Below are 24758 nucleotides of genomic sequence, written 5' to 3' on the forward strand. Positions count from 1 at the left end.
TCACGATAGAGCATCTGGGTCAGGGGTACCTGTACTGCTAGGCTTTGGGACTTATGTGATGGCTACAAGTGGATCTGGAGAGCTCATTCAGCTCTCTTGAGGGGTGACCTTTGGTCTCGATGACTTTGGGGCACAGTAGTCTTTCTATTGTCAGTGCAGATTTCAAGATTAGCAAAAGAGGTTATGTCTTAGACACTGTGGCCCAGTGGGTGGTTTTCTTAAACTCCAATTCATTTAAACAAAATGAAGTAATAACAGCATCATTGTAATCATCTAAATGTATTTTTAATGTTATCCAAGGTTGTAAATTGAAGTTCTGTTCCCACATCAATACTTACTTCTCACTGAGAGTTCGTAAGAAACTCCCTTTTACATTTCAGTGGGTCTCTGTGATCCCAACCATCCTCTACCCCCGAAGGAGCTTAATGGCAGATGAATGTGTCCCTTTATTACTTCCAGAGGCCTCTGAAAGCACAGATTATAGAGCACCATGTAACGAAGCCATTGATCTTGAAATATCTTCAGTTTGAAAGTCAGATGAGTCTTCTAACATTTATTTCCTTGATGAATTGTCTTTAACTACTGAATTTTTTAATGGCTTTTAATCAGAGGCAAGTTTCCCGTGACACATGCATGTCCACCAGAGACATCTGAATATGTGCTTCCCTTTCTTCCAGCTCCCATCAAATCAAATAGGCTGACCTGCTTGGTAAAGACCGCCCTGGATGTTGGCAGATGTCTGTATTTCCAGGTAGTTACCAATCCCTGAATTTGCTGGTTGTGTATGGCCAGTGATGAATCAATGCAAGGAACTGGCATACATATTAGATTCCCCACAAACATTCATCCTGTTCCTCTAGGGTTTGCCAGATTTACCAAAAGAGATTAAAAAAATACAATGTATCCAGTTAATGTTACATTTTGGACACAAACAAAGAGAAGAAACATTTAGTGTAAATATGCCCCAGATATTTCTTGAGGTATTTCTAATGACAAAAATTATTTGATATTGAAAGTTAACTTGACAACCTCAATTTTATCTGACAACCAATCCCTCTTCCACATTGCAGTCCCCACTATTCCTTTCTAAGAACTGAATTTTGGGGAGAGGAGAGATGGCTCACTCAATGAAATGCCTGCAGCTTACATATGAGGAGGTAAGTTCAGATCTCTATCACCCACAATAAAAGCTGGGCACAGTGAAGCACATCTGTAGCTCCAGGGCTTGAGACAGAGGGACAGGAGGACCCTCAGGCCTCACTGTCCAGATAGTGTTATCCTTTTGCTTAAATTAGAAATGAAGAAGAGGCTCAAGATGAGACATGATACTAAGAGACATATTAACCAGTTTATTATAGGCCCGGCAGAGTAGAGAGACTGAGAGAGAAGAGGAACAGGGTTAATGGCTGACTGCCATGGCTGGTCTCGAGAGAAAGAGGCAGAGAGAGTGTAAGAGAAGAGGCAGAGAGAAGAGAAGAGGGGCCGAGAGAGTGTAAATGGGCAGGGGTCTGTCTTTTAAAGGGGTCCTCTACACCTGCGTGCAGACTTAGTTCCCATGGAACCCTGGGCTGACCAGGGTTCCCACCTTTACTTACTATTAAAAAGGTGGAAAGTTAGGCATGGCAGATTAAGGAATAAGGGCATCAAATTCTCAAGATTGCTCCCTGCTGACGTGGGGGGCGTTGACCATCTTTGGGGGACCTGAGAAGGTTGGGGTGCTGCCACGTGCTGGGGTAGCTGGTTGTTTCGTTGCAGTCCAGGCTGTATGGAACTCCCTGGCGCCTCTTAGACCTGGAAAGATGTTGGTAGAGCAGAGGACAAGGTTAAGTTTAGAAAAAAATTTTTTTCTTAGGTCCTGGCACTTGAGGGGAAGATTGTAAGATGAGGGAAGGGTTCCCGAGGGTCCCAACATGAGGGAAGGGAGTCCTGGGACCAGGGAAAGACTGAATAATATTTATTTGGAATGAATCTGACCTGTTTGTTTGGATCCAATTCAGCTCCCTGGAACTTACAAGAATCCTTAGAGTTTATGGAAACATAAGTATTAGATACATTAGCAGCATATTCTCTTCTCTCTGCCTCTTCTCTATGCTCTCTCTGCCTCTTTCTTTCGAGACCAGCCATGGAAGTCAGCCATTAACCCTGTTCCTCTTCTCTCTCAGTCTCTCTACTCTGCCAGGCCTATAATAAACTGGTTAATATGTCTCTTAGTTTCATGCCTCATCTTGTGCCCCTTTTCTTTAATTTCTAATTTAAGCAAAAGAATAACAGATAGCCTAGATGAATAGATGAGTTCCTGGTTCAATGAGAGATTTAGTCTCCAAAAGTAAGGTGGAAGGTGCCTGCTGTGCTCACCTTCATATGATCATGGACATACAAGTGCACATACATACAAGTACACATACACACACCTCCCAGAGAGCTGAATTTTGCTTTCTAATTTTTTGTTAGCGAATTTGGTTAAGAGAACTATGTGGGAGTAATTAGGAGAAATTTCTACCTTTTATCACAAATCACAACAATTTGCACCAATTTAGGCAGACTACATCCAATCAGGGGCAAGTGTACTTCCTGCCTGTATGCTTCCCACCCATATGTGAAGAACACATCTGGTGCACATGGGTCAAAAAAAACTTGTTTTGGGGAGTGAAAAACATCTCCCATAAACAACAGCATTCAACATTTCAGGAACTATCTGTCTTTGGGCAAGGGGTTTGCAGATCAGAGGCATTTTTGTTTCATGGATTTCTAAGTCATAGTAATTAAAACTTAAAATGTAACTTTGGCTCTCACAGCTTAATGGCTTGCTCCCCTTGGCTTTTCCAGCCTGCTTTCATACAGAACCCAGACCACAAGCCCAGCAATAGCCCCACTCACAATGGGTTGGATAATCTTCTATCAATTGCTAAGAAAATGCCTACAGCCCAGTCTTGTGGAGGCATTTTCTCAATAGGGGTTCTCTCCTCTCAGATATGTCAAGTTGACATAAAATTAGCAAATACAATTGACCCCTTATCAAACTTGAAACACAACACTTTTGTTTGTTTTTGTTTTTCTGAGACAGGGTTTCTCTTTGGAACCCTGGCTGTCCTTGAACTTGATCTACAGACCAGGCTGGCCTAGATATATGCCACCACCACAGAGTTGACACATAACACTTTTTAAGACATAACTGTTTCTTTTTTTGGTCCATCAAGATCTCAGTTTAATGATTATCACAAATAAAAACATATTATTTACAAACTTAAAAGCATCACAGTCTTTACTAATTCAAACACTTTAAAAGTTCAGTCTCTGTAAAAATCCAAAATCTATAAAAAAAAATCAAAGTCTCATCAGGCAGTGGTGGTGCATGCCTTTAACCCCAGCACTGGGGAGGCAGAGGTAGGAGGATCTCTGAGTTTGAGGCTAGCCTGGTCTACAGAGTGAGTTCCAAAACATCCAGAGCTACACAGAGAAACCTGTAGACAGATTTTTCTTTGGGCCGCCAGCTCACAAAGAATAACACAGAGACTTATTATTAATTATGAAAGCTTGGCTGTAGTTTAGGCTTGGACCATAAACTTTTTTTTAAAAAAAGATATATTTATTTATTATGTATACAGTGTTTTGTCTGCATGTGCCCCTGCACTCCAGAAGAGGGCACTAGATCCCATTATAGGTGGTTGTGTGCCACGATGTAGGTGCTGGAAATTGAACTCAGGACCTCTAAAAGAGCAGCCAGTGCTCTTAACCTCTGAGCCATCTCTCCAACCCCATGACCACTAGCTCTTACAGCTTAAATTTGTCCATTTATTTTAATCTACATCTGTTGTGTGTATCATTACCTTATCTCTCCATACTGCTCATGCTGCTTTCTCTTCATCTGTCTGACAACCCTGCCTTTTTTCTTCTCTAGTCCTCTCTGTCTCCAGAAGTCCTGCCTAACCTCTTGGCCATTCAGCTCTTAATTAAACCAGTCACAATGACACATCTTCACACAGTGTAAAGGAATAGTCTGTAACAGAAACCCTGTCTTGAAAAACAAAACAAAACAAACAAACAGACAAACAAAAATTCAAAGTCTCTCAACTGTGGGCACCTATGAAATAAAAAAAAGTTAAATCCTCTCTCTCTCTCTCTCTCTCTCTCTCTCTCTCTCTCTCTCTCTCTCTCTCTCTCTCTCTCTCTCTCTCAAGACAGAGTTTCTCTATGTAGCCTTGGCTGTCCTGTAACTCACCCTGTAGACCAGGCTGGTCTCAAACTCAGATATCCCCTTGCCTCTGCCTCCCCAGTTCTGGAATTAAAGGTGTACATGACCGCTGCCTGGCTGTTAAATACTTTATTATTTAAAGAGGGAAGAACTTAGACACAGTCACAATCTGAACAAAACCACATTCCAACAGTGTAAATAACTAAATGTTCAGTATCTGAGATTCGCTCAGGATGTTCTGGTCTTCACCAAGGGGCTTGGGTTAACTCTCTAGCGCCACCCTCTGCAGTACACACAGTGTATATTCTAAGCTCGGGCAGGTTCCACTCCACAAATTCTACTGTTTTTGGTGTTCATCCCCAAAATGCTAGGGTCTTCTACTGCAACTGGGCTTTCACCAACAGCCTCTCTTGGGCTCTCTTCATAGTGCAAAGCCTCAACTTTTTTCCTTGACCCCTTCAGTTCTGGGGCTTCCACAGCTACTCCTGCTGCACCTTCACCAATGGCCTCTCCCTGGGTTCTCACCCTGTGCCAAAACTCAGGGTTCTCCATGACCCTTTAACGCCATCAAAGCCAATACCACCTGGAAGACGTACACATGATCAAGTTTGGCTGCCAGCTCAAAGTTCAGCCTTGGCCACCTCTGAACACAGCTTGCATGTGCTGACTCCAACACCTCAATGATGCTGATGCTTCAGCTCCAGCTGACCAGCATCCATTGTCCCAGCAAAACAAAGGTTTTACTTCAACGGTTCTGGTTGTTTGTTAATCAAAGCTGCTTCTTCAGCTCCAGTTGCCTAGACACTGCAGATTTCTCACACAAATGGCCTGGCAGAGTCTTTGCTTCCCTCTGAAACTCCACAAACCAGGCCTCCATCATCTGCATGGCTTTCAACACTCCTTTTTTTTTTGTTTGTTTGGTTTTTGAGACAGAGTTTCTCTGTATTGCTTTGGAGGCTGTCCTAGAACTCGCTCTGTAAACCAGACTGGCGTCGAACTTGCAGAGATCCGCCTGCCTCTGCCTCCCAAGTGCTGGGATCAAAGGCTTGCACCAGCAACACCCGGCTAGCTTTCAACACTCTTATCTTCAAATCTCCAACAGAAAATACCACTGGGCTCTCAACACTCAACGGTTTTTCTAGCCCAATGTCCCAACGTCCCTAAAAAATCCTTTCCAAAGCAACATAATTAAGTCTGTCACAGCAACACCCCACTCCTGGTACCAATTTGTCTTAATTTGTGTTGCTATGATGAAACACCATAAAGTTAGTGTGCTGCACTTATTGAGAAATGGGGAATGCAATTTCAGCTAACATGATTAATTTCTATTGAGACCAGAGAAGACCCAAGAAAGAGGAATATAGTGGGCTGAATAAAGATATCTTAGTCCCCTTTAAGTGTGTTACTCACATTACAAAAATATTTATCATGTAGCCCAGGCTGGCCTTGAAAATTTTATACCACCAAGAATAACCTTGAATTTCAAATCCTCCTGCTTTAAACTCCCAGGTGTTGAAATGAACAAGTGCTGAGATTACAGACCCTGGGGATGGAACTTAAAAGCAACAGATTTGCTTTAAATCACTCAATTATTATTTGTAAATTTTTATAGCCAAGATCAGAAAATTTTATGTCCTGGGTATTTTTATGTCAACTTGACACAAGTTAGTCATATGAAAGGAGAGAACCTCAATTGAGAAAATTCCTCCATAAGATCCAGCTGTAAGACATTTTCTGAGTGATTGATGGTGGAGAGCTCAGCCAATTCTGGGTAGTGCCAACCCTGGGCAGGTGATTCTGGGTTCTATAAGAAAACAGGCTGAGCAGGCCATGAGGAGCAAGCCAGTAAGCAGAACCATTCTTTGTATATTTTGGAGATGAGTCTTCTGTCAGATGTGGGATTGGTAAAGATCTTTTCCCATTCTGTAGGCTGCTGTTTTGTTTTGTTGATCATGTCCTTTGCTTTACAGAAGCTTCTCAGTTTCAGGAGGTCTATTTTACTCATTGTTGCTCTCTGTGTCTGTATTACTGGTGTAATAGGAAGTGATCTCCTGTGTCAATGCTTCAAGGCTACTTCCCACTTTCTCTTCTATGAGGTTCACTGTGATTGTTTTGTGTTGAGGTCTTTGATCCATTTAGACTTGAATTTTGTGCATGGGGTAGATATGGATGTATTTGCATTCTTCTACATGTCAACATCCAGTTATGTCAGCACCATTTGTTGAAGAAGCTTTCTTTTTTATATTTTATAATTTTAGCTTCTTTGTCAAAAATTAGGTGTTCATAGATGTGTGGATTGATAGCAAGATCTTCAATTCGATTCAATAGGTCCATCTCTCTGTTTATATGCCAATACTAAGCTGTTTTCATTACTGTAGCTCTATAGTAGTTTGAAGTCACATATGGTGATGCCTCCAGAAGTTCCTTTATTGAACAGGACCTTTTTTGTCTATTGTGGGTTTTTTGCTTTTCTGTATGAAGTTTAGTATTGTTCTTTCCAGGTCTGTGAAGAATTGTGCTGGGATTTTGATGGGACTACATTGAATCTGTAGATTGCTTTTGGTAAGACTGCCATTTTTACTGTGTTAATCTTATCTATCCAAGAGCATGGGAGATTTTTCCATTTTCTAACGTCTTCTTTCTTCAAAGACTTAAAGTTCTTATTATACAGGCCTTTCATTTGTTTGATTAGAGTAACCCCAAGATATTTTATATTTGTAGCTATTGTAAAGGGTGTTGTTTCTCTGATTTCTTTCTCAGCCTGTTTAACATTTGTATATAGGAGGACTACTGATTTTTTTTTTTTAGTTAATCTTGTATCCTGCTGCATTACTGAAGGTGTTTATCAGTTGTAGTAGTTCTCTGGTAGAATTTTTGGGGTCACTTACTTATACTATCATATTATCGACTACAGCAAAAGTTTGACTTCTTCCTTTCCAATTTGTATCCCCTTGATCTTTTGTTGTCTTATTGCTTTAGCTAGAACTTGTATTACTATATTGAATAGATATGGAGAGAGTGGAGCCCTCTTGTCTTGTTCCTGATTTCAGTGGGCTTGCTTTGAGTTTCTCTCCATTTAGTTTGATGTTGGCCATTGGCTTGCTGCATATTCCCTTTATTATATTTGGTATGTTCCTTGTATTCCTGCTCTCTCCAAGACCTTTATCATGAAGGGGTGTTGAATTTTATCAAAGGCTTTTTCAGCATCTAATGAGATGATCATATTTTTTTCTTTCAGTTTGTTTATATGGTGAATTACATTGACAGAATTGTGTATTTGAACCATCCCTGCATCTCTGGGATGAATCCCACTTGGTCATGGTGGATACTTTTCTGACTCACTTTGCCAGTATTTTATTGAGTATATTTGCATTGATGTTCACGAGGGAGATTGGTCTGTAGTTCTCTGTCTTAATTGTGTCTTTGTGTGGCTTGGGTACCAAGGTAATTGTAGCCTCATAAAAAGAGTTTGGCACTGCTCATTCTGTTTCTTTTGTGTGGAACAATTTCAGGAGTATTGGCATTAGTTCTTTGAAATTCTGGCAGAATTCTGGCCCTGGGTTTTTTTTTTTTTTTTTTTTTTGGTTGGGAGACTTTGATGATTGTTTCTATTTCCATAGGGCTTATAGGTCTATTTAATTTGTTTATCTGGTCTTGAGTTAACTTTGGTATGTGGTACTTATCTAGAAAATTGTCCATTTTCTTTAAATTTTCCAATTTTGTGAAGTACAGGTTTTTGAAGTATGACCTGATGATTCTCTGGATTTCCTCAGTGTCTGTTGCTATGTCCCCCTTTTCATTCCTGATTTTGTTAATTTGAATATTCTCTCTCTGCCTTTTGGTTGGTATGGATAAAGGCTTGTCTATCTTGTTGATTTTCTTGAAGAACCAAGTCTTTGTCTTATTGATTCTTTGTATTGTTTTTTTTTTTTACTTCCATTTTATTGATTTCAGCCTTAATTTATTTCTAGCTGTCTACTCCTGCTGGGTGAGTTTGCTTCTTTTAGTTCTAGATCATTCAGTTGTTGTGATAATCCACTAGTGTAGGATTTCTCAACCTTCTTCATGCAGGCATTTAGTGCGATGAACTTTCCTCTTGGCACTGCTTTCATTGTGTCCCATAACTTAAGGTATACTGTGTTGTCATTTTCATTGAAGTTAAGGAAGTCTAATTTCTTTGTTTATTTCTTCCTTCACCTAGTGGTGATTCTGTTGACCATAATGGGACTAAACCTCTGAAACTGTAAGCCAGCCCCAATTAAATGTTTTCCTTTATAAGAGTTGCTGTGGTGGATGGCGTGCGTCTCTTTACATCAATAGAAACCCAAATTAAGAAATTCCCCAACTTGCTTTTTGGTCTTGGTGTTTCATCACACAATAGAAACCATAATTGGAACAGGTATAAGCAATAAACAGATATGCTGCTGAGCTAAAAGCTTGCCTAGATGGGGGAAACCTGACAGCTTCACTTGGGACCAGTGGCAGAACAATGAGAGCCCTAGAAACTGGTATGTGGGCAGTATGGAAAGTCAAAGCACACAGACACTGGCACAGTCTCAGGAGCTGAAGAGGAAAGATTAATTCCTTTGTGTTCACTGTGATAATAATATTGCCGATTGGTCCAGTAGAAACATATTTTTCTTACAGTTCAGGGAGCTAGAAGGCCAAGGTCAAGTCTAGCTCTATTCTGACTCTTTTCTTTGGCTTATAGACACAGACTACTACCTTTCCTTTCAGTTTCCCTCTCCTTCCTTTTTAGTTTTTACTCCTCCACATCTCTGTCTGTGTCTTTCTTTCTGTGTGTATGTATACACAAGTGCACATGGCATGGCATGCGGGAAGGTCATAAGACAATTTGTAGGAATCAAACTCCTCCTTCCACCATGTGTGTTCTGGAAATTGAAGTAAAGTTTCTTTACCCCTCTGCCCTCTTGCTGCCATTTTGTTTTTTAAAGTCATAGTCTATATAGTCCAGGCTGGCCTCAAACTCACTCACTGTGTAGTTGGTACTAATCTTGAACTCTTGACCCTTATGCCTCCACCTCTCAAGTGCTAGGAATATAAGCAAGGGCGCCACAACCAGTCCAAATAGCCAGCCACTTTCTTTTTTCGTTTTTGTTTTGCAATACAGGGTTTCTCTGTAGTTTTGCAGGCTATCCTAGAACTCGTTCAGTAGGCCAAGCTGGTATTAAACTCACCTGTCTCTGCCTCCCAAGTGCTGGGATTAAAGGTGTGTGCCACCAACGCCCATCGGCCAGCCACCTTCTTACCATGTCCTCACCCTTAGTTTTTCTTCTGTGTGAATCCACAATGGTTTCTGTCACTGAGTCCATTCCCTCTTTTGAAGACACAATACAGATTGTATTGCCTACCTTATAGACTCATTGTAACTGGGTCACTTCTTTAAGGTCTTTGTCTCCAAATACAGTCACATTCTGAAGTACCAAGAGTTAGGGCTTCAATGTATAAATCAGGGTAGGAGGTCATTCAGCTTATAAAAAAAATGACTTATAATTAGGGACAGTCTTTGAGAGAACTGGTCTATGGTTCAGATTGGGACCAAAGTAAAACAACAGTACAGAAGCTCAGCATTGGTTGTTGGATGAGAGAAAGGGACTTTCTGGCACCAGCTTAAGTAAGGTTGGCATGTAAATGGGTAACTATTACATCAGCTCTTATTTCCTTGTTTTGATAATTGTACTATGGTTATGCAAGATGTCAACACTTGGGGGAGGATTGAGTAAAGAGTATAAAGTGTCTGGGCATTGTGACACAAGCCTGTAACCTTAGTTCTTAGGGGGCAGAAACAGGAGGATTAGGAAGTTGACACTAGACTAGGCTACATGAGCTCTGGACTCAAACAAAACAAAACAAATGAACAAGAGTATATGAGAATTCTTTGCATTTTTTGTTTTCTTGCTCGTTTTTTCAGATGGGGTCTTATTATACAGCCTAGGGTGGCCCTAAACTCTGGGCAGTCTGCCTCAGCAGCTCTCTCTCCAAGTGCAGGGATGACAAGACTACCATCACATTCAGCTTCCTTTGTATAATTCTGCTGCATTTTTTCCTAAGTCTGGAATTATTTCAAAATTATAACACTGGGTTGTTGAGAGGATTTAGTAGATGAAGGCACTTGCCTCCAAGCCTGACTAACTGAATGCAATCCCCAGGACTTACCAAGTGGAAGGAGAGAACTGACCTCCGCCACTCAAGGGCCCAGGTTAAATTCCCAGCACCCGCATGGCAGCTGATCATGGTGTGTAACTCTGTGGGCACCTGGAGTGATATTGATGTGCAGACAAAACACCCATACACATAAAATAAAAATAAATCATAAAAAATAAATATAAGAAAATATCCTTTAAAAGGTACTAGAGTTTTTTTTTTTTAAAGAGAGAAAAATTAAACATGGGGAACAAACAGAAGACAGAGAGGGGAGATACTGGATGAGAGAGGCTGAGTATCATGGGAGGAGGGAAAGGCAGGAAAAGGCATGGGGAAAATGAGTTGCACAAAGTCAGGACTTCTATCTGTTGCCCAAACGCCCATCCAGCCTTGCTTTTGGAATGGGTACCATGGGTGTCCAAGCATGTTTTGGGGTGACAGGGGTCACTGAGACACAAGCTGAAATGGGGAGGGTAATCGATGTATCATCCAGCGCTATTTCATTCATGAAAGACCTCAGCCTGACCTCTGACATCTGGCCGATAGTGACATAAAAAGCAATGTATTGTGTGGTTAAAAGAATGAAGTCTCTGAATGCAAGCATCTCAAGTACATGGCACTTTGGTAGCTGAGCTAGCTTTCTTTCCTCAGTTTTATTGCAATAGTGGGGAATTGAAGCCGGGGCCTTCTGCATGCTAGGTAATCACTGCTACAGAGCTTCACATCAGCCACCTCCCCCCCTTTAGAAATAGGATTCACGGATCACAAAATTTACCACTTTCCGTTGGACCCCGTGACACAAACCTGTAATCCCAGAATTTGGGAGGTGTAAGCAGGAGGATGGGAGTTCAAAGTCATCCTATAGACCAGGCTGGTCTCAAACGCACCGAGATCCGTCTGCCTCTGCCTCACGAGTGCTGGGATCCAAGGCGTGCGCCACCACCGCCCGGCTTGAGACCCTGTTTCAAACAAACAAACAAACAAACAAACAAACCCTGATCCTAAAGTGTAGGAGCCACTGTTTTTTTGTGTTTTTTGTTTTGTTTTGTTTTTTCAATATTCACAAAGCCGTGAGGTTATCTTCAATGCCCGGTAACAGCCACTGTTCTTAAAATGCCCGGCCTTTAGGAACCACAGATCTGCTTTCTGAGTACCTCTCCGCCTTCTGGAGATTTCTTGGAAATTGTCCGAACCCGGTGGACTCCGCACATCTCAGAGGCTCCGCCCTCCCAGTGGCCAGCCATCACGGGATTGGGCGTGCGGGTTGGGTGTGCACAGTGGACTCCAATCGCTTTGGCGCCTGCGGCTAAGTCAGGTGTGCAGGCGTGGAAGGCATCCCAGCGAGTATGGCGAGCTGGTGGCGTGTGTTTCCACGCGCAGCACGGCGCTACCCGTGGCCCACCAACGTGCTGCTCTACGCCGGCCTCTTTTCGGCGGGTGATGCGCTGCAGCAGCGGCTGCGGGGAGGCCCGGCCGACTGGCACCAGACGCGGCGTGTGGCCACTCTAGCCGTCACCTTCCATGGCAACTTCAACTACGTGTGGCTGCGGCTTCTGGAGCGCGCGCTGCCCGGGCGCGCGCCGCGCACGGTCCTGGCCAAGGTGCTGTGCGATCAGACTGTCGGTGGGCCGATTGCCCTCTCTGCCTTCTACGTCGGTGAGGGGCCGAGGCGGGGCTGAGTCTGGGATTGGAGTACTGGAGGCCCGGCAGGAGCCTTGGGGGCTAAGCGGGAGTGGTGGTGGGGATCTGGGGGCCGCAGAGACCGGAGATCTGAAGCTACTGGGGTTGAGGCAGGAGGTGACAAGTCTGCGGCCAGGGAACCAGGGCTGGAAGGAAGCCTTGAAACAGCGACAGGAGGTCTGGACATTGGGGGACTTCAGGTTTCCGTGAGGAAGAACTTGGGGGCTGCTGGCCGGCGAACTGGAGATTTAGTATGCCAGGGATTTAAGGGGTTGGTGTCAGAGCTGAGAGGTTAAAGTTGGCGGTGTTCAGGATAGGGTGTCGGGGTCTGTTTTCCTTCAGAAAAGGGCACATCCAAGAGACCCTGGCTTAATCGCCTAGCAGCTGCATCCCTGGGCTCCACCTATTCTGAAAAGAGCCACACCTGAGGCTCTGCAGCCACTTCATCTACCAAAAATGAGGGGATTGGTGACTCTGGGGACAGAGTGAGTGGAACCTGATATTACAGAAAGTCATAAGTCCAGGGCCTTAGTCTTGCTTGGCAACAAGAGTTCCCTGGGGTTGGGGGTCACGCAGAGAATGGGAGGGACTCGTGTACCTGAGAAGGAGCTCTCTTCACGCTGGGCTGGATGGCCTGGCCTTGGTCTGGTTTACTGAAAACAAAAGGTCCCAAGGTTTCTCTCCTTACCAATTTCTATACCCTCGAAGGCAGGGGCACCTGGAGAGTTTTCTCCAGGGACTGGACCTACCCTTGGCACTGGGGATAGTAGACCACCAACAATTGAGTCTAAAGCCTCTGGCCTCAAGCTCTGTCAAACTATAAATAGATTCCTATTTATAGTTCAGTTGAACTATATCCCCAGTGTTTAGATTGTTTTTAATTCTGAGACAGGGACTCACTAAGTTTCTCAGTCTGGCCTTGAACTTGTGATTCTCCCGCGTCAGTCTCCCTAATTGCTGTGATGACAAGTCTGATCCACCTGGCCCAGTCTGTTAATGTCTTCCGAAACTGGCGGAAGGTAAGCAAACCCGGTTAAAAGGAACTCCCACTCCTGTGGGAGGTATTTTAGGGGAAATGTATTCACTTCCTTTTCTTCTATAGCCCACAGGAAGACCTGATGACCTATTACACTCTCAGCTAATGCCATGCTAAGAAACTCAGTGAAGTCAGAATAGATAAGCAGAGAGCTAGAGCCTTCTGATTTATGTGTCCAAGCGGTGTGCCTTGTTCTCTGTTGTGGTCTCCCAGCTACCTTTGCAAATGGATCCCTATACTTACTACAGCTTGGTGCAGTGGTGAAGGGGTTAAGGATCAGGACCTGCGACTTGACAGGGTAGATTCCTATTTAATCTTTGAGCTACCACAATACTAAGGTAGATACTCTTACAATTCCCATGTTGTAGAACGAGGAAACAGGCGTTTGGGGTTTGGAAGTTCACTGGAAGACAGCATAACCCAGGCTTTCAGCCATGCTCTTCATCTTGATGTTGCTATTGTTATATTTTATAAATGAGAGTAAAGAGAAGAATCCAAAATTACATTTAACTAGTTTTTCTTGCTATCACAGGATCTTGGGTTATATTTTAATCTAAGGTTTTATTCAAAGAAAGATGTATCAGGGAGTTTTCTGCATATATTGTGAAGAATGTCATTAACATTTTATATTGAGTCAATTTACCAAGATTAACAGTGTTTATCACTTCTAGAATTCATACTTATACCACCACATAAGTGACTAACAGAACATCTTATAAATTCCCCACATATTTTCTAGAAATTGGGCTTACCACTCACTAAAATTCTGCTATATTTACTCATAACCCTGCTATGTTACTTATATTTTATGATAATTATGTAATATAATTGAACTGCAAAGTAGAACTGGATAAGAGTATGCTTTTTATAAAATTTAACGTAAGTAATTTAGAAAGGCTTAGTAAGAAAAAGTATAACTGTGAGAAACTGAACCACAACAAATTATTTAACTGATTTGAATTATCAGATTCTTAATCCAAATTAGAAAAATATGTCATATACTTTTGAAAAATATTTTATTAAGAAATAAAACAAACACTTATGATAGTAGTAAAATTGCACAGGAAACTGATAACTGTATTAATGTGCAAGAGCTTTAGAATTCATAAATAATATCAGTGCAGCTCTCTTCTTCAAGGCTTCTTCACTAGCCTGGGTTATTTTCACCCAAGCAAATTTAATTTTTTCAACCAGTTCTTCAAAAGGTGGCTCAAATCCTTATGTACCTTTTAAATGACTGAAATGTTTGCATTTCCAATGGAACAAAGCTAATATTGTGAAGTTTTACCCAAGGTTTTATTCAGCTTACCCTTTCTTCACAATTGTTTGGAAGAAGAATCTACCAGAGTTAAGACATGCACACGTATGTGAATTCTGAGCTTCTCCTTTAAAGTTTTTACACACACACACACAAATGCATTATTTTCAATTATTCTATGAATATTCTAGTAGCTTTCTTTATAGACTTCATTTTATATAAATTTTATTTTCCTCTCACATATTTCATCCCAACAAGTTGCCCCTCCCTTCCCTCCTTCTGGTGCTCCCAGCTCCCACCTACCTTCTCGTTCAGATCCACTCCTCCCATGTTTCCCTTCAGAAAAGTGCAAGTCTCCCAGGGATAACAAGAGAACATATCATAACAAGTTAAAGTAAGACTAAGCACATACCCTCATATTAAGGTGGCATGAATTAATCCAATCGGATGAAAAATGTCCCAAGATTAGGCAAAAGGTCAGGCATAGACTCTTTGTGGCCTGGGCCTCAAGTTGGACCAGTAATCAGTTGGCCACTCCCACAAGTTCTGAGTCATCTTTGCTCCAGAGCATCTTACAGGCAGGACAAATTGTAGGTTAAAGACTTTGTGGTTAGGTTGGTGTCCAGTCCCTCCACTTGAGGCCTTTCCTGGTTACAGTAGATTTCCAGTCAGACACCATACTCCTGTTACTAGTGGTCTTTGGTAGGGGCACCCTCATATTTTCGAGGGAGTTTCCATTGCACTGGGTTACTACCTCTCCCAGGAATGCAAGTTTTCAGTCATCTCTCTCAGATGCCACTGAGCATCTTGTACCTTATCCCTCCTGTTCCCCATCCTCACTCTCCCCCGTTCCACCCTAGAAATCTATTCTATTTCTCCTTCCCTGGTGTCCCTTCTTGTGCCCTCTTTGTTACTTATTCTTTTTATATAAATTTTATTTTAGTTATAAAAAATCTTATTTTAATATGAATCCAAGTTCCCTCTCCCTCCCATCCTTCAATGCCCCCCACCAACCCCCAGCCCATCCCTCTTCTGCCTTATAGAAAGGGCAAAACCTTCTATGGGGGATCATCAAAATGTGTCATATCATTTTAGGACAGGACCTAAGCACTCCCCTGTGTATCTAGGTTGAGAGAGCCCCTTTATGGGAATGGGCTCCTGAAGTCTGTTCCAGTGCCAGAGGCCCTATAGACCTGTTCAATCCAACTCCATCTGGTTCAGACCAGTTCATTCTGGTTCAGACCTGTTCAATCCTGTTCTGACTGGTTCAGACCTGTTCTATCTAGTTCAATCCTGCTCCATCCAGTTCAGACCTGTCCAATCCAGTTCAGACTGGTTCAATCTGGTTCAGACCTGTTTATCATCAAAGGAAGTAGAACAGGGAGGCAGAAGCTGATACAGAGACCATGGAGGGGTACTGCTTACTGACTTGCTCCTATGGCTTGCTCAACCTGCTTTCTTGTAGAACCCAAGATTATGTGGCTAGGGATGGTGCCACCTACTATGGGATGGACCCTCCCCAATCACTAATCAAGAAAAAGCCTCACAGCTGCATCTCACGGAGGCATTTTCTCAGCTGAAGGTCCCTCCTCTCAGATGACCACAGGTTGTGTGAAGCTGACAGAAAACCAGCCAGCACACTGGCATTACTAACAGGGCCCCACACTCATAATTCCATTTAACTTTAATTACTTCCCCCAAAGATCCCACCAGCAAATACACCGTGGGAGGCTAGGGATGGGGCAGAGGCAACAGCCCTTAGAAGAATACGGTTCAGCTCATAACTCTTTCCTTGCCATCCATCGTGAATCAATTCTCATAGGAAATTTCCCATTCCTTAGCTCCTGTTGAACCAGAACGTCTTTGCTGATGAGTTCATTCTCATGGTTCCCTCCTCGGATTGCCCCAACTATATTTGCTCTTTTAAATAATGCCCTGATTTCTACTGAGTAGAAAAATGTAGAGCAAATGATCATGTTGGCAGCTGGAGATAGCATTCCCACACTGAGCCAATGAGATGCTCCTGGAATCCAGTTGTGGAGAGGGATGATGATGAGCAAAGGAGCCAAGACTGTGCTGGAGAAATCAGCAGAAACAGTTGACCTGACCTAGTGAGAGCATGGAGGCCCAAGCCCTCTGAATGTGAGTGCAAGTTAGGAGGCCAGGGCAGTCTATGGGACCTCTGACAGTCTTTATCCCTAGAGCATAAATGGACTTCGGGAGCCCATGCCCTATGGAGGGTTACTATTGCGGCCCAGATAAAAGAAAGAGGACCTAGGCCCTACCCCAAATGATGTGAGGGACTTTGATGGTCCCCGTGGAGGGCCTCACTATCCTTGGGGTGTGGGTGGTGGGTGGGTTGGGGCGATTGGTGGGGAGCATGGGAGTAAAAAAAACAAAAACAAAAAACAAAACAAAAAAACCCGCTGTAACTTTTTTTTTTTAAAGGGACAACATTTATTCCTTTTCCAAATGTTACAGTAAATCCAGGTGGAAGAGAATGGTTTTAGCAGTTAGAAAAAAAAAAATACAAATCTTGGGTTTGGCCATTAAAAGTTATTTACAACGATGGGAGAAAAAAAAGACAACAAAAAGTTGTTTCACATTACAGACCTCCTTCCCGCCCTGAAGCCTAACACTTGCTTGTCAAGTCAGAGAGATTCGGTTGATTCACAAGCTGGAGGTTTGAACTTGAGTAAGACGTTTATAAAACTCAGACAGGGGCAATGTCCTCCCCAGTCCAGGTGCCACTAGGCACAGCACAAGAGACTAAAAACTCAACAGGGGAAAGGCTGGACACTCAGGGTTTGGGAGTATAAGCCCCCCACTTCTGGCTCAGGGGTTTCGGAAGTAGAATAAACAAAACGTACTTGGAAAAGAATTGGGAGGAAAGCCAGCAATTGCCTTCTGCAGGGGTGGGGCCTGGATAGGAGGTAGGGACAGGAGCATTTCACATCACTAACCTAACTTGGGAAACCATAAGGGACCGTCTTCAACTGGCCTTAAGAGTAAGACCAGATGGCTGATGGGAGAATCCACAGGAGGGAGAGAGGGATCGTGGCTGGGAAGGGGCAACAAGCCCCTTCCTTTCTGGGCACAGGAAGGCAGCCAGGGCACCAGGTCCAGGCAGTGACCTCACAAGGACAGCACAGTTTTTGCAGCTTAGAGATCACCCACCTGCCCCCACCCAGCTACTCATTCTGCTCAGCGCTGGCCGATGCAGGGCCACTCTCGGGCCCCGAGGGAGTGGATGGCTCTGCAGCCTGGGGCCCTGCCTCCTCTTCCGTGTCTCCTCCCTTGGAACAGCACTAGCCTCTGCCCTCTTGGCCTGGGGCTCTTGGCTTTCAGGGGTGGCAGCGACCTTCCCTTCTTGGGCAGTGCCCTAGTCGCTGCAGGCGCTGATCTCCCCCTGCTCATGCTCTTCCTCTGTTGGTGAGGAGGCTGAGGAATTGCCCCCACCCTCCTTGCGATTTCTCTTGAAGGACAGGCCACTCAATTTGAAAGGCTTCTTGAAAGAGAATTTCTTCTTCTTCTTGGGGGTCTCCTTGGGGGCGACCTCCCCCTTGGCCTCAGCTTCCTGGCTAGCGGGCGCTGGCTCCATGGCATCGCCAGTAGCCCCAGCTGCCTCATCTGTTCCGTTCACGGGTGGTGACTCCCCTTCACCCTTGGGGGTTAAGTCTCCATTGCTTTTCACGTGGTCATTCTCCTGTCCGTTGGCCCTCGGCGGCGGCGGTCACGTTGAGCCTTGGAACTCTGGCTGCCCATGGTGGGGGTCTGCTAGGGGCGCCCTGAGCCATCCAGCGCTGGCGCCGCAGGGGACGCTGTAACTTTTATATATGGTTTTTCTCATTTCCTACTTGGTGTTCCTTTAATATTCAGTTTTATTTATTGATTTTATTTGTTTATTTATTTTTATATTTTGTTTTTTGAGACAAGGTTTCTCTGTGGAGTTGGAGGCTGTCTTGGCACTCGCTCTGTAGACCAGGATGGCCTCAAACTCACAGAGATTCACCTGCCTCTGCCTCCCAAGTACTGGGGTTAAAGGCGTGCACCACCAACGTCAGCTAACATTGAGTTTTAAAATAGATATTCTTGTTTTCCTGTTGGGTCAAACAGCAACATGAATGATTGGAATTGGATGTGCCTGGATGCTGTTGGGATGAGAAACTTGAACACACTGTTATACAGTAACCTTTCTACTTCTAAAAACCCTTCTGTTGGGTTCCGGTAAATAGGTATGAGCATTCTACATGGAAAGGATGACATATTTTTGGACCTGAAGCAGAAATTCTGGAATACATATAAGGTAAGACTTGCTTTTGAAAATGTAATTATATCTTTTAAAAATATTTTAGACACTAAGGAACACTTACTTTAGGGGCTGTTGAGAAGGCCCAGTGGGTAAGGGATTTGCTTCCAAGGCTAAGGAAGTTGGATCCCTGGGATTTACACGTTGGTAGGAGAGAACTGACTCTCACAGTTGTTCCTGAACTCCACATACTTTCTATGGCCTGACTGCACATGTGCATGAGTGTACTCATGTGTGAGCACACAGACAGACAGACAGACACACACACATACTCTCTCTCTCTCTCTCTCTCTCTCTCTCTCTCTCTCTCTCTCTCTCTCTCTCGGTGATTTTTAAGAAGGAACATTTTAATACAACTTTTTTCCCCCCACTAAAGATTGAACCTATGCCCAATGCCAGGCACTGAGTTCCATGCCTGTTGCCTGTTTTGAAACCCTAATTGGCCTTAAATTCTTTTTTCCCTTTGGTTTTTCGAGACAGGGTTTCTCTGTATTGGTTTGGAGGCTGTCCTGGAACTCTCTAGACCAGGCTGGCCTCAAACGCACAGAGATCCATCTGCCTCTGCCTCCCAGGCCTTAAATTCTTGATCATCCTGCCTCGACCTTCCAAGAGCTGAGATTATAGACACATGCCATCAGGTGTGGATGTCAGAGGACAAATTATGGGAGATGTCTCCTTCCATTCTGTGGATTCCAAAGGTTGAACTCAGGTCATCAGACTTAAGAACAGTTCTTCTACCCACTGAGTCCTCTTGCTAGTCCACCTAGCTTTTTTTTTTTTTTTAGTCTCTTCTTTCCCTCTTCCCCTTCCCCCTCTTTCCTTCTTTTCTTTGTTTTATCTTTCCTCCCTCCTCCTTTTTCTTTCCTTCTCTCCTTCCCTCCCTCCCTCATTTCTTTCTTTCTTGAACCATGGTCTTTATAAGTTGACCAGAGTGGCATCCAGTTCACTGTAGTTCAGACAGGCCTTGAACTTTTGCTCCTTGTGGGACCCTCAGCCTCTTGAGAAGCTGGGATTACAGGCTTATGTCATTAGGATGGGCTTAAAACAACTGCGATTAAATCAGGCTTACAGTGTGCTTGATCTGAGAATCCAATATTTTGAAAAAGAGCCTTCTTAATTTTGTTACATTTTGTTTTATTTTGAAAGTGAACATCTTGTGGTGTTGCCCAAACTGGAGTACAATTTTAGGGTTCAAGCAGCCCAAGTAGTTGAGACTGTAGTGTACCAAATTAATTCTAGCTCAAATAAGTTGGGGAAGATAGATTCAAGGAGGCTCAGGGATGAGAAAAAATACTATCACTATATTCAGGCGGGTGTTCATGATGAATTCTGACTTCATTAGATTTATTCCTATTAGCAATCACAATTTATTTTTTAGGTTTCCAAACCTTTTTGCAGAACAGGAATTGTAGGCTGTAGGTCAGCAAGGAATCCTTCCCACTGTCAATGCATCCAGGCATGTGCTTTGTTGAATTTTTGTGCCCTTCTCAATGTCACAAAGGTGTTTCTAGAGAAGGATACTGTTTCCTCCAGCTGTATTCTCTATTCAGTACAAGGCATATGTTGCTGTTGAACAAACATTACTGATGCATTCAGTGAGAATTTATTGTCTTTAGGCCTGGCAAAGTCAGTGACATTTCTCAGCTCTGATCCGGCAGTAGTTTGACTCAATTAATAATAACAATCAGATAGACAAATTTTCAGGATTCCAGAATATTTCTCTAGTATCTTCCTTAGTCCCCTATCCAGACCAATGCTAGAAGTGTTTATTTAGTGGGAGGGGAAAGGGAGTTCTCAGTTTAAAAACACAAAAATCATGTTGAGCTATCACCTGCGCTGTCTCCAGAATTTTCTGCTGTATGGTTCTGAGTCATTTGATGACTGAGGGCATAAGGGACATTTGAAGCCACAGAACCCCCTGAATCCGTATAGTTAGAGACATTTCCTGCAAGGATGGGGTTTGGAACTCTTGCTACTTCTCTTGGGGTAGAAGGTGTGTCCCCACAGATACTTTGGAATGTGACTTCCTGGTCCTTTGTTTTACAATGGTGAGTGACATTTCCCATTGTATCAGATTCAAGAGAGATGCACACATATGGCATTTTTATTAATTTATCTTTTTATTGGTTGTTTATTTTGAAACATGGTCTCACTGTGTAGCCCAATCTGGCCCAAACCTAGCCTGTACTCAAGGCTGGTCCCCAAATGTACAGTAATCCTCCTGCCTCAGCCTCCTGAGTGCTGAGATTATAAGCGTTATAGGCCACCACACTGTGTTGTACATCTGATGTTAGAAAGAACAGGAAGCAGGGTTGGAAGTACAGGTCATTAGTAATCTCTCTTGGTACTGCCTTGGGTGCAGAGTCCTGGGGAATCTTGGCACATCTTATGTTTTCTTCCCTTTTCAGGTCTGGAATCAGGTCCAGGTCCTCACACATGTTAAGCGAGTAACATATTACTCCCTACCTACCCAAGTGATACCTCTATTATTATTATTATTATTATTATTATTATTATTATTATTATTGAAACAAGGGCTTATGTAATTAAGGCTGTCCTTGAGTTCTTTATGTAGCCGAGGATGACCTTCTGTGCTGGAATTTGAACCCAGAGATTTGTGAATGCCAAGCAAACACTCTACCAACTGAGCTATATTCTCAGCCCTATTTTTGGCAGTGCTAGAGAATGACCTTGGGCCTCAAGCATGCTAGACATACACGCTACCACCGACATATGCCTGGCTCTTTTTACCATTCATTTTTTGAAGAAAAAAAAAGGGGGGGGTCTCACTAAGTTGCCTAGGCAGACTTGGAACTTGCCATCCTCCCGCTTAAGTCTCCCAGGTAGCTGGGATCACACAATGTCCCGAGTAGCCTGTGCCTCTTCCCCTCCATTCTCTTTTCCCTTCCCTTCCCCCTTCCTTCTGCTTCTCTTTTTTTCCCTGCAGAGCTGGGGCTAGAATTCAGGGCCTTGTGCGTGCTAGACACCTGTGCCACATCTTAGCCTCTGCACTGTTTCTAATTCTGCCTGGGCTGCCCTGCTGTGCTGGGTGTTGGGTGTTGAGTCTTCCCAGCACTGGTGTTTACCAGGTGACACTTAGCACTGTACTGTGAGCAAGGGCTTGATCTTCTGTCCCAGCCACTTTTTCATGTACTCATGTTGGTATGTACTCTGGGTTTTTTTTTTTTTTCTTCCAGTGGTTTATAATCATTGCTGTGTTTAATTATTTTTGGTGCTCTCAAACATTCCAGTTTCGGTCAGTGGGAGGTCCTTCAAGCTGATTTCTGTAGCTTCCTCTGTCTTACACACACACACACACACACACACACACACACACACACACACCCTACCAAGTGCTAGGATTAAAGACTCACCATCACTCCTGGCTTATGTATATAGTTTTAAAAATTAATTATTGAAGTGTGGTGGCTCAGACTTATAACCCCAGTACTCAGGAGGCTGAGGCAGGAGGACAGCCATGAGTTTGAGACCAAAGTGAGCTACAGAGCAAAACCCAGTTACAAAAGCAAATACATAAAAAAAAAAAAAAAAGATTTTTAGGGCTGGCGAGATGGCTCAAAGGTTAAGAGCACTGACTGCTCTTCCAGAGGTCCTGAGTTCAATTCCCAGCAACCACATGGTGGCTCACAATCATCTGTAATGAGATCTGGTGCCTTCTTCTGGTGTGCAGATATACATGGAAGCAGAATGTTGTATACATAATAAATAAATAAAATCTTTAAAAGATGATTTTAAAAATTAAGAGGTTGGCAAGATGGCTCAGTGGGTAAAGGGCTTGCCACCAGGTCTGAGGACCTGAGTTCAGTCTCCAAGATTCCTGCAAGTATCTTCTGACCTACACACACACACACACACACACACACACACACACACACACACACTAAATGTAAGAAGAAATTTGTAATGTCAGCTAATCTTGTCTGTACCAAGAGATAGTTGTTCCATAAAGAACCGTTTGGGTAAGTCAGGTGTGGTGGTGCACACCTTTAGCCCCAGCAGTGGGACAGGTGGATCTCTATGAATTCTAAGCCAGCTTGGTAAATAGAGTGGACAAAACTCCAGGCCAACCAATGACACATAATGAGACCCTATTTCAAAAAAAGTTTTTTGGAATATACTTTGAAGAATTCACTGATAAAACATATCATATATTATATGCTGATACTCAGAAATTATATAAATATGTGTGATTATTTTTAAAGTACCCATTACTTCCAGAATCTCTGCCAGACTTTTCATTCTGCACCTATGACTATAACTAACAAATGGTGTACTGACATACAAGATGTGCCCTCAAGTCTCTACCTGCTCTACTCTCAAGGCATCAAGTCTTCATTTAATTAGCTCAGATTACAACCCAGTCCTAGCCTGGCATCCTATGTGCCTGGCACTTCTTAGTCTCTTATAGAGTGAACTATGTCTTTGCTTTGTAAATAGACAACATTCTAATGAGGGTTTTCTTTATTCCAGAGTGGTCTGATGTACTGGCCTTTTGTGCAGGTGAGTGCCAAGCTGTAAAGAATCTGGGGCTGGGACTTGGCTCAGTGGTAGAGCATTTGCCTCACATGTGCTGGGCCCTGAGTTTTGTCCCTAGCATGGAATAAAAACAAAACCCAAAAGAAACTCTGTTACTTGTCCATTCTTAGCAGACTCTCTCTGCATTGCAGCTGACCAACTTCAGCCTTGTCCCTGTGCACTGGAGAACAGCTTACACGGGACTGTGTGGTTTCCTCTGGGCCACCTTCCTATGCTTTTCACAGCAGAGCGGCGATGGCACAGTGAAGTCCATGTTCATCTTCTTTCTCAGGAAGGAGGCAGGTGACAGGCCACCAGAGAAGTGAGGAGTCCAGGACTCTCTTCAAGACTCAGTTTTGTTCCTCCGTTGCTCTCAATCACCTGCAGCAGGCCTGCTTCACCAACCAGTTATTATCAGCTCCATCACGAAGAATTACTTATTCCGTAGACCCACTGCTTTGAAACTATCGATGATTTTTTTAACCATATGCAAACCTTTCCCATTCATTCCAGTCTGAAAGTCTTATTTCCCTGAAGTTTTCACGTCTCTAATGCTTGGTTAAAATGACAACAGTGACAGGTGACATTTTGAAGTTATTAATATTTCTATTCTAATATTATCAGGCCAGTTAAACTAAAAAAAAAAAAAAAAAAAAAAAAAAAAAAAAAAAAAAAAAAAAAAAAAAAAAAAAACTCCAGTTTTGATTGTTTAGATTTCTAGCCTAAACTCTCAGGCTATTTCCTACATACTTTGGGATCAAACTGGCTTTTGTCCTTATAGTAAGTTTCTATCTGTATAGAATTCAGTCAAGAAGATCAAATAATCAGCCTCCCCAAATACCCTATAATAGTTTGTTATTACACCAGCACTAAAATTCCATAAGCAGGCTAGGCGTTGGTGGCGCACGCCTTTAATCCCAGCACTCAGGAGGCAGAGGCAGGCGGATCTCTGTGAGTTCGAGGCCAGCCTGGTCTCCAGATTGAGTGCCAGGATAGGTTCCAAAGCTACACAGAGAAACCCTATCTCCAAAAAAAAAAAAATTCCATAAGCAGATGTTTTTATCTTCAAAAGAGAATAGTGTTGGATATCTTCTGTATATCTTTTTTCTTTTCTTTTTAAGATAGGGTCTTTCTGTCTTTCTTTGTGTAGCTCAGGCTGCCCTGGAACTCACTATGTAGCCCAGGCTGGGCTTCAAGCTTCCAAGTGCTGAGATTACAGGCATGAGCCATCATGTCTTACTCTTCTACTTTTATATTGTACCATCCAACTACAGTGCTCTTTAATTGATGCCTTCTGGCTTCGAGAAGATACAGTTGACCAAAGCACTCTAGTTCCTACATTGTGAAATAAAATATTTGGTTGCTGAAAGAATTATATTAAATGAAAATTCTAGAAAACTAATCATTTCCTTCCTCTCTAAGGAAGAGCTCTAGTCCATACTGTACCAGTGTACACAGTTTGCAATAATCCTCCTGCCTCTGCTTCCAAATGCTGGGAGTACAGACGTGAGCCACCCTGCCTGGCTGTGTGTGTGTGTGTGTGTGTGTGTGTGTGTGTGTGTGTGTGTGTGTGTGTGTGGTG

The 24758-nt window shown here is 43.1% G+C and overlaps 2 protein-coding genes across 7 annotated transcripts in view; one reads left to right on the forward strand and one right to left on the reverse strand.

Annotated features, from left to right (window-relative positions):
- The window catches only part of Mpv17l (MPV17 mitochondrial inner membrane protein like), a 39469-nt gene extending 15786 nt beyond the window's left edge, over positions 1 to 23683 (forward strand). Inside the window, exons 1-5 of one of the 6 annotated variants that reach the window (XM_035452770.1) lie at positions 11896 to 12013; positions 12930 to 13056; positions 18567 to 18637; positions 23132 to 23161; positions 23329 to 23683. In XM_035452770.1, the coding sequence (XP_035308661.1) occupies positions 18569 to 18637; positions 23132 to 23161; positions 23329 to 23502 (273 nt within the window). In that variant the 5' untranslated portion in view covers positions 11896 to 12013; positions 12930 to 13056; positions 18567 to 18568 and the 3' untranslated portion in view covers positions 23503 to 23683. Of the gene's footprint in view, positions 1 to 11490; positions 12014 to 12929; positions 13057 to 18566; positions 18638 to 23131; positions 23162 to 23328 lie in introns of those variants that run through there. The other 5 variants (XM_027387911.2, XM_027387909.2, XM_027387912.2 and 2 more) reach the window with 5 other exon arrangements.
- Positions 16841 to 18064, reverse strand: LOC103163745 (MARCKS-related protein-like; the record flags this gene model as incomplete). Its single annotated transcript, XM_027387742.2, is given in 2 exon segments — positions 16841 to 17635; positions 17638 to 18064. Coding segments are annotated over 2 exon segments (540 nt in total), but the record flags the coding sequence as incomplete, so codon positions are not given.
- Positions 23684 to 24758: the final 1075 nt, after the last annotated feature.

This window comes from Cricetulus griseus (genome assembly GCF_003668045.3).
Source record: "Cricetulus griseus strain 17A/GY chromosome 1 unlocalized genomic scaffold, alternate assembly CriGri-PICRH-1.0 chr1_1, whole genome shotgun sequence".
In the NCBI taxonomy this organism is placed as follows: domain Eukaryota; kingdom Metazoa; phylum Chordata; class Mammalia; order Rodentia; family Cricetidae; genus Cricetulus; species Cricetulus griseus.